The sequence below is a fragment of the Montipora foliosa genome, chromosome 6 (genome assembly GCF_036669935.1).
Source record: "Montipora foliosa isolate CH-2021 chromosome 6, ASM3666993v2, whole genome shotgun sequence".
NCBI lineage: Eukaryota > Metazoa > Cnidaria > Anthozoa > Scleractinia > Acroporidae > Montipora > Montipora foliosa.
The window spans coordinates 29,453,743-29,468,742 of NC_090874.1; the positions used below are offsets into that span (position 1 = coordinate 29,453,743).

The 15,000-nt window shown below is 37.5% G+C and overlaps 1 protein-coding gene across 2 annotated transcripts in view; it reads left to right on the top strand.

Annotated features, from left to right (window-relative positions):
* The window catches only part of LOC138007101 (probable ATP-dependent RNA helicase DDX41), a 136,396-nt gene that overhangs the window by 16,942 nt on the left and 104,454 nt on the right, over positions 1 to 15,000 (top strand). For both annotated transcript variants that reach the window (XM_068853826.1, XM_068853825.1), the window contains exons 5-9: positions 784 to 844; positions 10,568 to 10,685; positions 12,310 to 12,401; positions 12,527 to 12,620; positions 14,910 to 14,969. In XM_068853826.1, coding sequence (XP_068709927.1) covers positions 784 to 844; positions 10,568 to 10,685; positions 12,310 to 12,401; positions 12,527 to 12,620; positions 14,910 to 14,969 — 425 coding nt within the window. The remainder of the gene's footprint in view (positions 1 to 783; positions 845 to 10,567; positions 10,686 to 12,309; positions 12,402 to 12,526; positions 12,621 to 14,909; positions 14,970 to 15,000) is intronic.

Genomic DNA, 15,000 nt, shown 5'->3' on the forward strand with positions numbered 1-15,000 from the left:
GCTCTTAAATTTTATGTTCAATATAGCAAAAGATGAAACAACTGAAAGTGCACCTGAAAACAAAAGAATCATTTCCTTTTTTCCTTTAGATTTTGAAAGTGTGTTTGCTTAACACCTGGGCCCGGTTGTTCAAAATCGATTAATGCTAGTCCCAGTTTACATGTAAATGTGAATACAGCTTAAAGTGACTTTTTAAGTCTGAAAGCTCAAATTTCTTGTGCTGCATGTTAATTCTGTGGCATACACGTGCATGGCATTCTTAAACTAGTGAGCCTTTGACATCATTTTCTCCTTGATCCAGCTCTCTCAAGAACTTAAAGTTAGTAATGGTGGACCATTGAATAGTATTATCCAAGTTAAAATAAACAGGTGTTTTTTGAAAATCAAGGCTTTAAACTTTGGTGGCTTAATGTTTAGTTAACAACTAATTTTGAAATCCAAAGAAAAATAAGAATTGATTTTCCCATCACAGGGGCACTTTAAGCAGTTGCAGGGAGACTTGCCACCTTTAAACAGTTGTAAAAAGGCTAAAAAATGTCTGGGCCTTAATGGAACATTGACGGGTAAAATCATCTGGCGTTAGACAGAGTAAAATACTAACTAAGTATGGCTTGTTTAGTGGTGAATGAGTTAAGGGGTTGTTTATGGTACATGTATAATGGAAGTGTGGATGAGAGCTATTAAATGAAATATGTGCAGCTTAAGTATGCATGTTGTTTACTTTGTACAGTGTACATACATGAATGGAAATGGGTTTCAAAACACCTTTTTGTTTACTGATAGTTCTTATGGCTGTTGGTGAAATTGCAAAAGGAATTGTGTACACTGATTCTATCAAGACTGGGTAAGATATCGCAGTCCCTCATTGTTCAACAAGTGCTTGTCACATCGTTTTGTATTATTGAACAGAGGCCAAAATCAATATGGAGAGGACAAAAACAATATGGAGATAAAAGTTTACTACTGTATTCTTACTCTAAGTATCACCACGTCTCAACCAATGGGATAAGACTATTTTGAGACACCTTTTTAACATGACTGCCATCAGGTAATGTTACTTGTAAGGGCGCAGATTTTTGCGAAATCTTTGAAAAAGGGCAAAAGAAATTCACAGAGCTCTCGAATGTCAATGAACTGTGATGTATTCTCAACAGCGAAACGAAATTTTTGCGAAGAGGCTTCAAACTTCAAAAGTTTTTCGTGAAATTGGCACTTGGCTAAAACTGGTTCAAGTGATCCTTGATATTGTTGTAATGAATACGACATGATCACACACTGCTTTATAATGTTTTTATTCCATCATGATGGTACAAAAGTAGCATTCTATGAAACAAGAAATTTCGAGTGTAGGAGTAAATTGCTTCTCCATTCCCTTGAAATTTCTATCATAGAAACAACACAATTCATTCAGTTGACAACCTCCAGTAATCTTCCAAAACCTACTCAATGGAGTGTTTCATGAAACTAGAGAAATATTATTACGTACAAAGTGCGCCAAATCCATCAGCAAACCGACATTTTCATGGAGGATTTTAAGATCTATTAAAATATGTGAATATTTGCTGGACTCTTTCTGACATGATCGACACGGCAACATTTTCTATTGAAAGCAATATTTACCGTCTTTTTGCCTTGGCTTTTTATCCAAATGCATTTTTCTGATTTTTTTCTTTAGCAGCTCATATTAAGTATAATTTGAAGCCAAAAATTATTGACACCAAGCAAATAGGTTACTTTCCGCCGTTTTATTTAAACCTACTCAGATTGTAATTGTGAAAGCTTAAGTTAAATTGCATTACTTACCAAAATCGGGTCAATTGTCCACTGGCACACAGCATTGATTCGATGACCAAAAATCCTAAAAAAAGGACCTTTTTGCCAAGTCACGGTTTTACGATTTATTGAAATCGTAATGACTCGACATTGACATGTTTCCAACCATAAAACAGCAGTCCAATAGATAGTGGCAAACCTCATGAATTCCATGACGCAAAGTTTCTTCAATCAAGTTCCATGTATTACATAACAAAACTCAAGTAACGTTACTGCTTTTTTAAATTCTTACTGTCACATTCTTCTCATTGGACGCTAGGTGGTAAGGTTACGACGTGATTAATAGTAATTACATCATGCCTTGTTCAGTCGCTCCCTGCTCTTTTCGGATAAGAAATTTAAAAGCAAATACGTGAGCAATCAACTTTGAAACGCCGTTTTATCAGCTTTAAAATGCAGCAAATGGCACATGTGACATCATAATATCTGTGAAGAAACAGATCTGGTATTCCTCTTCGAGCTCTCTGTGAACCATGCAACGAAATTTAATTATCGATCAGTGCACTGTTCTCCGTCCTTTTATTCTGACAAGTATCAAGAGTGCTAAAAAGTCACCGAATGTCGCTGGAGCGGTTATGTGGGAGAGCATCTGATTTGATCATGTTCTATGGTGCAAACTTTTTACTGTTCAGTGGCTTCATCACATGTTTTTTGATTTTCGTTTTTCTAACTGCTGGTATACAGAGGATTTTCAATGCGTGGAAAAAGGGACGGTCTGTGTTTCATTATAGTAACATCACCAAAACTAGAATGACCCTTTGTTGACTCTTCAACATAATACCAGAGTTTCTAATTCACAGACACCTCAACTGCTCATTTTAGTTGAGTTTTTTTGATACTTTATATTTACGTTTTTCATCCGAAATTATAGCTCTGAAATGTTTAAAGCTCTGTCTCCCTTAACCAAAAAACGGCTCCTTTAGAACTTTACAAAGGTCAATGACCAACAATAAAACATGATTCCACTCAATCTATGACAATTAACAAAAGAAAAACATGACTTTAAGAAATACGCTTACGACTTGACCTCCAGAATAGAGAGGGATTGGGACTTAGTTTTACCTTTCCAATATGGTGCACAGAAATGTAGGAAGGAAAGGCTATTCTTGTCAGTGGATCACACAGTTTGGATGTTGTATAAGGCGAAAAAAGAGAAAAAACAGCGAGGTTAGTGTCAACATTGTACTGAAAAGATACCGACATCTTGCCCACACATCACCAACTGTTGGCAGAATGTTGGTCGTCTGTCGGCCGACTGTCAGCCAACTGGTAGTCTGTGTTTTGGGAAAAACGACCAACATTTGAATTCAAACAAAGATAAGTCGTATTACTGTAGTGACGTTTTCTGATATGAAGTCCTAAACTAATGTCACTAACAACGCAATGACCGTTGATAACATGTTGAGGTGATTAAAACCTCCTACAAACTCAACGGTGCTAAAGTACCTAATAACTTTATTAGTGTCAACAATTAATTGCATTTTTTCTCCTGTAGTCAACCGATCTTGGCCCTTCATGTGCCTTTTCAGCACTTAAAAATTGGCCTCAGCAATGTGAGCGACTTCTGTGAATTTACTTACACGGCTATGAACTGTATCGCACATTTCTTAGTAACATTACTGACACCTGAACTCCCTTTTCTGCTTTCAACAATGGAAATTATACACTGTCATAGACATCTACATGCAAATTTGGTTCTTGGAGAACCAAAAAAAATTTGCCAACTCTTGTCACACATAATAAAGTTGCTAAGGTCGGCTGTACTCTATATAAGCATGCCTCTGTTCAAAATTGCAGACACAAGCGTTTTAAGCCGGAAAAGCTATAACTACACTGTACAGTGCACCTAGCAGCAAAATCTGCCTTTTCTTGAGGCCTTACTGGCTCATATGTGAGAACATTCTTTTGGTTATGCTGCTAATATCTTCTGGACAACCTTAAGGGAGGCAATTGTATAGGGAAGACATGAAAAAAAAAAAACCACTACCAGTAACTTTGGTTATGATTGTTTTTGGCGTGTTAAGAGAGTAATGTTACCAATAGAATAATCTTTTCCTAGTTGCAAATTCGTTAGTCCGTACTTGGTTTTCCAAAGAAGCAAGCAAGAAGTTCAGGATAAAACATGTCATTGTCAATGGAAAACACACTTCACTTGCGGCTGTGAGATAAATTAAGAGGACTGGTTAGATCACAAGAATATTCCTCGTAATGTACCAAACCTAATCTTCAGAGGGAATTTATTATTCATTTTATTTGTGACCACATTGTCACGTTTGCAGTGCTTACGTCTCTTTAAGCTGCATGTTATTTCAAAAATCTGTGTCTTCAAGGCAATGTACATGTGTATACATGAGGGGCTGTATATGTGTGCTCCAGTATGCAGCAGGCAGCATATTGCTTTTTGTACATGTAAGGCTGTACAGTCAGTAGCCTGTGTATAGCTGCCCGCTCTCTCGCTCAAACATCCGTTTTTTTTTGGTCGAGTGGGCGGATGTAGACAGGCTATTACAGGGCAATTCCATATGAGAATGTGAAAAATCCAGATTTTTAAAAAGTGGTTAGACTTAAAATCATACCCTGTACTATATTGCTGACAAGTTATAGTACATAGAAAAATAAGTTTCGGTTTGCTTGCGACAGCAACGCATTCAGGGGGGGATCTCCAAAGTACGTGTTTATTTTTTAATAATAAACAATAGGTGAGAGACAAATTTTTAACTTTCTTTATAAAACTTGGAAATGATTTGTGTCTACCAACAGTTATATCAGAAGAAATACCTCAAAGGAGTTAATAAATAAAAAATATAAATTTCACCCCAACCTTTTTTAAAAAATAGTTATTAACAAAGTAAAATTTGTTACGGACGTTACGTAACATCCGTAACGTTTACAAAATCTTTTTCCATTCTTAAAAAAACTATTTAAAAGATTTCAGAGATATTTCTGCCACAAAGCTAAATATTCTTTAGAAACACTTTGGTAAAAAGCAGTCCCTGAAAAACTGCAATATTTTTCAAATAATGGTAACAAAACTTTGTTACGGACGTTACGTTACGGACGTTACAATTCTTGAAGCTAAGTTAAACATTTTAAAAAGTCTCAAGAACCCAAACATTACACTCAAAGACAATTTGTCTTTTATAACATTAACTTGTTGCATTTACATGTAACATCAGTAGAATTCTGGTTAAACAGTTATTTCTCTTGATAGTTTCTCAAACTTTCTTGTGTTTCCTTATAACTTTGAAAAGTTTTTCCACGGCAGGAAGCTCTGGAATTTCAAAAGGCCCACTGATAAATTGGGGAACAGTTACTGGATCAGAGAAAATGTTTGAAAAGTGGACTCTGTCCACGTCATCTCGTCTAGGCCAATGGAAAGTACTGGCACTCTTTCTGTGCAGGAACTTGAATTCTACAAAACTGCCACTTTTCTTCATTACTCTCCCAAAATAATAGGTTTTGACATAATCAACTGCATAGTATTCCCCTGGTTGAATAGTTGGTGGTGGAATTGGGCAAAGGCTTTTCTGGTGTAACTCTTGGATCATCAGTTGCCTGTATGCCAGAACCTCAGTTTTAGGAATCATCACAGATCTAGTGGCCACACACCTTGCATATAGGCAACTGAAAATTCCACAGTCATAGGTATTATTCTGTTCCGGAATCTCACCAGGCCTGTTTGAATAGAAAGACCACTGGCTGACATCAGTCGACCGGTCAGCTTTCAAAAGAAGTGACACCATCACTTCCACTCGCTTTAAGACAGTCGGCTTAACAAACTGACCTGGCAAGCTGTCGAGCACTATGATACACATTTCCTGAGGAAACATCACTCCAAGGAACCAATGTTCACCCTCAGTATCATTGCAGGGAAAGAAAACTGCATCTTGTTTGAAAAGGTCATCTTTGTCTGTAAGAGGATCTTTCAGGGTCTGCCTTTGCACCAGCTTTTCAAATTCTTCCCATCGAAAAATTTCCACTTTAACACCCTTCTGAGCACTTTCAGACTTGACTAGCTGTAGATATGCATCAACAATAAAATTTGTAATCCACTTTGATTCATCTTCTGCAGCTTTTCCTTCAAGATCTTTTAAGTCCCTTATGTCAATTAAGGGATCACCCTTAAAGTCAATGGCTTTACTGATAATTAGCTCTGCCATTAGACTGCTGAATGGAGGAATTTGGAATTCAGTGCACTGGTCATTAAGAATTGCCCTGATGTGGTCAGGCAAGCCTTGCTGTATCTGAATAATAATTTCCTCTTCATCAGTCATAGGTGTGTCAGCTGGTACTGTAGCATATGTGCACAATGGCATGTCATCTTCATCATCAGCAACATCACCATCACTACCACCATCACCACCACTCTCTTCATCCTCACTGCCCCCACTGTTGTTCCAGGAACCGTCACTGACTTCAGATGTGGTTATTTCAGTGACTGAGTCACTACAGGTTTCTTCAGCATCATTTGATTGTTCAATCTCATGAAGAACAGATAACTGACTTGAATGATAACAATAATTTGACAATAAGGATAACATAGTCTTTACGCCCTGGTGCTTGTCGAGAAATGGAATCTCGGTAGTAAAATTCTTGAACACAGTCTACGGTGGACTTGGCAATGCACTTGTTGCCAGTGGACTTCTGGTGTTTACTTGAAAGTGAAAGTCCATGTGACTTTGCAATCTTTTCTATTACAGCTTTTTGCTTCCTTGGGCTATTTGGAAGTAATGGTGAAACTTTGTGTACTGCTTTACCCATGCTTGTGGAGTTTTGTAAGCATATCTTACATGAGTGTCACCAGGATCTTGTACATGTGAGGCAGACAACTTTTTCTTAAGCCTGTGCAATCGCACTCTTTCCCTGCACTTCTTTCTTTCAAGTTCGGCTTTTCCTGGATCAACAGATTTCTTCCTACTTTCCCTTTTCCTAAGTTTGTCTTTTTCTTTATGTGCTTCATGCTTTTCTGCATTTTCTTTGACTTTTTGTCTGTGATTTCGAACTCTTTCTGCCACAGTTAAAGGCAATTTTGCATATACATGTGAATTCTCAAATTAAGCAGTGCTTTAGAGAAGGAATGAATTATACTCACTCACTATATGTCTGTGGGCTCAGATAGTTTGCAAAGAGCATGCTCAAAGCTGAGTACCTTATGTAAAATGCATGTAGTGTCCTTCATACTGTGTTGGGACATTTCATGGCTTTAACATAAAGTACCAACCAGTTTGATTTATAAAATGTTAAATACAAGCCTTTTTAAACTTATATGTCCAAAAAAAATGTGGCCAACAATACAAAAAAGCTCATTTATCGTGTGCATTTTATTATAATTCACACAGTGTAACGTCCGTAACATTGGCTGTAACGTCCGTAACGTTAAAGTTCACATAGCATTATATAATTACGAAAGCCGGTTTAAATGAAATGAAGCTTTTTGGTTCACACAACTACTATACTTCAAATATTTGGAGCAGTTCATGCAATAAGCCCCAATACTTCGCAGGAATTTTTCATTAACACCAGTGCTCTGGCTCATGTGGTTGTTTTTTATGTAACGTCCGTAACGGTGTGTTTTTTGCCCTATTTTAAAATATAGGCCAGTCAAGTGGAAAACTTTTATAATTCAATTAATGCGTCAGTAGGCACAAACATGATCATCAATGTAAAATTAGACAATCCCTTCCTATCCTTTGCCTGTGCTAAATTAAAGTTTCAAAAATGACTCTGAATGTAACGTCCGTAACGGTGGAATTGCCCTACAAAGAATTAAGATTTGTTATTGAGCCATTGTGTAGCCACTGGTTTCCATGAAAAGTCGTCCCCTCCCTATTATGATTTCAGTGACTTTAGCATCAATTAAGAAGGGATATCAGCATAATACTAGGAAAAGGTTATTCAATTGGTAACATTACTCTTGCAATGCGCCAAAATTAACAGGCCAAAAACCATATTTAACTGAAAATCAACAAAGTAAGTGTTTTTGTTTTCTCCTTTAACGTTTTCCCTGTACATTTGCCTCTCTTATTAATTTAAGGTAGTCGGAAGATATAAGCAGCATAGCCAACAGAATGCTCTTGAATCCACAGACCACTTTACGTAGTCCAAGTGGCAAATCACGTGCGAGCCAGTAAGGCTGCAAGAAAGGCTGATTTTGCTGTTAGGTGGTTAGCTTTTCTTAAAATGCTAGTGTCTGGAATTTTGAACAGAGGCATGCTTGGAGTATACTGTAGCTTAAATTAGCAACTTTATTACGTGTGACAGGAAATGACAAAATTTATTTGTTTCTCCGAGAACTAAATTTGCGTATAGATGTATACTAAAGTTTCCATTGATAAAAGCGGAAAAGGGACTTCAGGTGTCAGTAATGTTACTGAGAAATGTGCGATACAGTTCATAGCTGTGTAAATAAAATCACAAAAGTCACTCGTATTGCTGAGGCCAACTTTTAAGCGCTTAAAAGCTGCAAGAAAGGCCAAGAATGGTCGCTTACTGGAGTAAAAATGGAATAATAAAGGTTATGATACTTTACCACCATTGATATTGTTGGAAGTTTTAACACGTCATTGCGTTTAACATTAGTTTGGAACTTCATATCAGAAAATGTCACGACAGTATTAAATGAGACTTAAGCTTAATTTCCAGGAAATGTTCCTCTTTTCATGCCGTATTTACCTTCGTATACTAGAGGTCAGGGGTATGAAAATCCAAAAACATGTACTGCAGCCAGAATATTAAAAGTTTGCGGGGTGGATCGCAATAAAATAGGATTTCAAACCATAACCGCTCTAGCGACCTATTTTGCGACTTCTAGCGCTCTCTGTAGACTCCCCAAATACTTAAATAAAAATAAAACAACTTTATGAAGCATTTAAAGAAAAGTATGTTAGTTGAAATGAAGAAACAAATAAAGCAGTGCAAAAAGCAAACCTCGCCAAGTGTATATTATACATATAGGAGCCACAAGCCACATGATTGTTTGCATGCGGATTAGTCAAAAGTTGAGTCGGAATTCACTCTCAGTGTTTGCCTTAAACATTTTATGAGCTATAATTTCTTGATACTTGCAAGAATAAAAGGATGGAGAACAGTGCACTGATTGATAATAATTGAGACTCGTTGCACGGTCCACAAAGAGGAATACCGGATCAGTTTCTTCACAGATATTATGATGTCGCATGTGCCATTTGCTGCATTATAAAGATGATAAAACAGCGTTTCAAAGTCGACCGCTCACTGATTGACCAAGATTGCTTAGATGTTTTAAAATTCTTATCCGAAAAAAGTGGGGTGCGACTGAACAAGGCAAGTACCCGGTAGTGACTGTTGATTGCGAAGTAACCTTACCACCAAGCATCCAATGAAAAGAATGTGTGACAGTAAGAATTAACAAAAGAAGTAATGTTACTTGAGTTTTGTTACGTATGGAAGTTTCTTGAAGGAACTTTGCGTCGTGGAATTCATGAGGTCTCATTGTCTATTGGACTCCTGTTTTATGGTGGGAAACATGTCAATGGCAAGTCATTACGATTCCAATAAATCTTAAAACCGTGACTTGGCAAAAAGGTAATTTTTCCAGGACTTTCGGTCATCGAATCAATGCTGTTTGCCGATGGACATTTGCCCCAATTTTGGTAAGTAGAGCAATTTAACCCATTGACTCCCGGGGGTTCCCCATTGACAAGTAAAATCGTCTGGCGTTAGACAAAGTAAATTACTAAGTCTGGCTGGTTTAGGCTTGTTTGTGTGTTAAAGGGTTAACTTAAGGTTTCGCAACTACAATCTGTGTAGGTTTAATAACAAAGGCCTGAAATTAATGTATTTGTATGTATGGTGTCGATACTTTTTGGCTTCAAATTATACTAAATCACTTAATATGAGCCGCTAAAGTAAAAAATAAGAAAAAATGCATTTGCAAATATTTAAAGTCCTGGATAAAAAGCCGAGGCAAAAAGATGGTAAATATTGTTTTTGATTGCTGCTGTGTCGATCATGCTGATGGATTTGGCGTGCCTTGTACGTAATAATACCGGGGTATTTCTCTATTTTCATGAAACGTTCTGTTGAATAGGTTTTGGATGATTACTGGAGGTTGTCAACTGAATAAATTGTGTTCTTTCTATGATAGAAATTTCAAGGGAATGGGGAAGAGATTAACTTCTACACTCGAAATTTCTTGTGTCATTGAATGCTATTTTTGTACCGTCATGATGTTATTATGAAGCTGTCTGATCTTATGGTATTCATTACCACAATGCCAAGGATCACTTGAACCGGTTTTTAGCCAAGTGCTGATTTCATGAAAAACTTCCGAAGCCTCTTCACAAAAATTTCGTTTTTCTGTTGGAAATGCATCTTGGTTCATTGATATTTGAGAGCTCTGTGACTTTCTTTTGCCCTTACTCAAAGATTTCACAAAATAATTACAAGTAACATCACCTGATGGCAGTAAATTTTTACCACAGCGTGTGGCAGTGGTGGGATTGTTTTCGGTAAGATTATCGCGGCAAAAGGTGTCTCAAAATAGTCTTATCCCATTGGTTGAGACGTATCATACTTAGGGTAAGAGTAGTAAGCTTTTATGTCCATACTGTTTTTGTCCTCTTCATATTGATTTAGGCCTCTGTTTATTGATTCCTTTTTATGACTACATGACTGTATTTTTGTAAGGTTCGTTATCATTCAAAATGTGATGAATTTTACTTGAATGAGAATGAATATCTCTTTTGTATTGTAGATGGCGTCCTCCAAGGTATTTCCAGTCTTACCCACCAGAGAAGTTTGAAAGATTGAGGAAGAAATGGCATATCCTTGTTGAAGGAGAAGACATACCACCTCCCATTAGAAGTTTTAAGGTCAATCTCGGCAAAATATGATGAAGTGTGAAACATGCTAAATGTGTAGTTTTTTATTATAGAATTATTATTAATTCATACTATCTAGCCAAGAAGGTACTTACAGTACAGTAGTTGTAGAATGTTTCTGTGCAGAATTTCTTCATCTTGTCCCCTTTGCATTTGTATTTTCTTTGCACATTTGTCATCAACACCGCTGTTTCATTGTCTGTGAGGACAACGTGTAAACCATTCTTTCCAAGTTGAGCATGCATTGTTGTTGCTTACATGTACTACATTGATTTTGTAAAAGAGGTTGCTGTTATTCATCATGGTGAAGTACAATAATAATACATGTAAGTAAAAGTATTCTTGTTTGTCTCACGATGTAGTCACTTGTGATGTAGATCATGATGTTTCGACTGCATACTGCTAGTCTTCATCAGGTGATGAGGTTAAACCTGTTACGTGTCACCTTTATAGGAGGATGCTCCGTTATGATTGGTTGGTTTTCAGCAGCCGTGATTGGTGCATTTCGATCCTCGCTGTTTTGGTGTGTTGTTCCTTCGGCGGTCCACTGTTGTATGGTTATCCTGTTGTTGTGTTCCTTGATCTTGGGCATCCATGCTTCCAAAATTTTTATTCCACTATCCCTGTTGATGTTGTTAGGGTGAAGTCTTGTGTAAATCACCTCTTTGACCCTACATGTGTACCAATGAGGATCACAATCGATAAACTTTACTTTGTTCCAAAGCGGGTTGTGTCCGGTGTTGTTAGTGTGTTCTGAAACAGTGGAGGTGTGGGTGTGGGCAAGTTGGATGTCTCGCACATGTATGTTCTTTGACTCTATCTTGCATAGGTCTTCCAGTCTCGCCGATGTAGACTTTACCAGATTCAGAGGGAATCCTGTAAACCACGCCATCTTGTTTAGTTGGCTTGACAGCGTCTTTCGGGCATACTACACTGTAGATGTGATCTTGTAGTCTTAAACTTGAAAACAGCGTGTATACCTTGTTGCTGTAGGCAGCAGCAAAGTTGTTCGGATCGGCCTTTGACATAAAACCGCAGTAGACTTGTACGTGGGCTCAGCACTGCTACTCGGTTTCCTGGTCTTGGTGATTTTTTGCAAGAAAGAAAGAGGGTGACCATTAGAGACAAGAACAGAAGACAGGTGTTTCTTTTCCTTGGAGATAACGGAGGGTTTTGTTACGAGACGTTTGGCGCGCTTGTAGAGGCACCACGTTTTACTGATTGCAGGTGGTGGGAATCAAATGCTAAGTACTGATCAGTGTGCTTAAGCTTCCAGTACACACTGGTACACGCTCATTGATCCCCATAGTTGTGTAGCGGGTTCAACTTTGTGTAAGAAAAGATCAGAATCACTGGGCTGCTCTTCTTCGCTGATTGGCCTCACAAGACGTTTTTTGTCACCAATCAGAAGCAGGGAATTCGAACACTTCTGAAACTGGTTCAATAAGAGTAAGTGCCCGGGGGGTCTTCCCTTTCTTGTAGTAAACTTTCACCACAAACATTCTATTGTTCTGACTACATGTAGGTGCCCCTGTATCCCAGAGGTTGCAGTTACACAATCATGTTCATGCAAACTGCTTGTACATAAGGGTAAATTTTGTCATTGTCTCTCTAGGAAATGAAGTTTCCTCAAGCTGTGATAAACACGTTGAAGAATAAAGGAATAACTCATCCAACACCAATACAAGTTCAAGGCATACCAGCTGTGTATGTAGACTTTGACCAGTACACTTCATTCCTTCCTTGATATTTTTGCTTGTTTGATTGAGACAAATTGGTGATTACTTTCAAACTAAAATTGGCAGAAAATAATTTTTTTTTTCTGTTTGCAGGCTAAGTGGAAGAGATATGATTGGTATTGCATTCACAGGTTCTGGGAAAACTTTAGTGTTTACTCTTCCTATTGTCATGTTTAGTATAGAACAGGTAATATTACTTTCTACAGCTGTAATTTTGTCCACATCAGTGAGCATTCTCATTCCAAAATAATGGTTACTTCAAGGTCACATGATATTGAAATTTAAAAAAAAAGAACTTTGTGTAAGCTGAATTAAAAATTATGATGTCAGAGTGTTACCTGTGAAATTGCTGACTGATGACCACCATTGTATGTGAACAAAGTACATGTATAGGGCCTTTGGCTTACCCTTGGGCTTGAGGAATTGTGCAGAGAAGACGTCAGGGCCATCTGTGGTACATGTAACTTGTGGCCAAGGAACACACAAGGGCTAAATGCTGCAAAAGAGTAAACTAAAGCAGGCTGCAGTGAAGATGAAATTAAGGAAAATGTTAAATTAACTAAATAAAACTATAAAATATGTGACCTTTCACGCGAAAAGTGGGCTTTATATGGATTTCATGGTTAACCGTGAAATAAATTTCACGGTCATGGCCTGTGAATTTAATATTTCAGTTCGTGAAATTGAAATTTCATGGGGTGTTCACTATTGCTCCAATTCTTTTCACTATGCTCAGTGAAAAAGTTCACGGCGTGAAATCGAAGACCGTGAAAATAATGAAGTCACATCATGAACTCACTCTTGTTCAAGCCGTGAAATTATGTTGCTACGCCATCCAGAATAACAGGAAATTTTTGTGGTCTGGTTTTGGAATTAAAATTGCGGTAAACAAGGATAAACAATGTTTTGCTTCGGAAATCAAATAATGGTATTTATATCTTCTCTTGTGTAAAAAGGTTTAAGTTTTTATGGGGCGTAATTTCGTTATCGGTGAAATCGAAGTTGGTACAATTATTTTGCTTCGTTGATGGCACGACGATCTATAATTTGGATGAAAATGACGACTGACACGAATTACGCTACCGAGCATAACAGTTTATTTATTACAGTTTCTCCAATAGTATAAACAATCAAATACACTGAACCCAATTCTGCACAATCAATGGTTTGGTCAAAAATATGCAATGAAATTGACACCCCCAATGTGGATCTTAAATCCCTTCTGCGGCCAAAAATACAAACCTTGACAAAAAATTTAATGTTCAGAAAATCTTGTTACAACTGCTGGCAAATTTTGGGCAATAATGTTGTTCGATTTTCTTGTAAAATTTACACACTGCTCACGGCCTCGGATTTCGGGAAAAAGTACATGTTTTTGAGGAGTTAGTTGCCCCATTTGGCGCACTTAAATAAAAACATACTATTATTGACTGAGTTGCTGTGATTTTCCAAGTGGCCCCAAGGACTAATGCTCACAATTCATTTTCTGCTTGGTGATCTCGAAAAGAGTTTGGATCACTGCTCGTCCTTGCTGGAAAATGCTCAGCACTCACATGCTCGCAAAATCCATTCGCCCATGTGCATAGACAAAAATTAATGATCCTCAAAAGGTTCACGTCAGTGGTTCTTTTATACTTGAAATATGCGAGAAATCCAAACCCAACGTATTGATAATGAAATTAATTAATTTTGAGGAGGACTTTGTAGTGTATACTAGACGAAACTTAAAACATCAATACATAAATCCATTTATTACACACACACTAAAACATTACACAAGCCAAGAGAACTGACAAATACAACCGCTTTATATTCAAATTTATGGGTGCGGCTCTCTGGACACAGGATTAAACTCTAATGAACCCCACTAGAGAGTTATCACATTACAATTAACACTGCAGACTTTTTTTTTCACAGCGTGAGTTTTTTCACTGCCCAGCGTGAACTAGTTCTCAGTGGTATGATAAATTTTCACGCCGAGTTCATGCTGTTTTAAAGGAATTTCAAGGAAGTTCAGCATGCCTTATATAATTTCATGGTTGTCTGCCGTGAAATCAGCTTCATCATGAAATTTTCATAAGCCCCCTATTCGCGTGAAGGGTCATATTATTGTTTAATGTGTAATGTGCCCTAGGGAAGGTTGGGAAACCTGCGTAACACTGGTTGGATGCTCTACCTATTGAGCTAAGAGAACTCTTGGGTAGATACTGTAGGTTGTGTACAGTATCTACGCCCGTGGAAAGAAGGGAAACTAGTTACTTGGCAATGGGTGAAATGACAACAGGAAAATAGGGAAAGACGTAGTAGCTAGTCAGAGTGCTAGCTCTCCAGGACTTCTTGTATCTCAGTAGGTACAGCTGTAGGTGGTAGGGAAAAAGTGAAATTTTGTATTTGAATATGAATTGATCTTATCAGCAGCGGAGTCATGTAATTTTTGCAATGCTTACATGTAAATGTTCGAAATTACTCTCAACAGGAAAAGGCTCTGCCATTTCAAAGACAAGAAGGGCCCTATGGATTGATTGTTGTTCCATCTGTAAGTTTTTCTTTAATTGCCTGACTTTTTT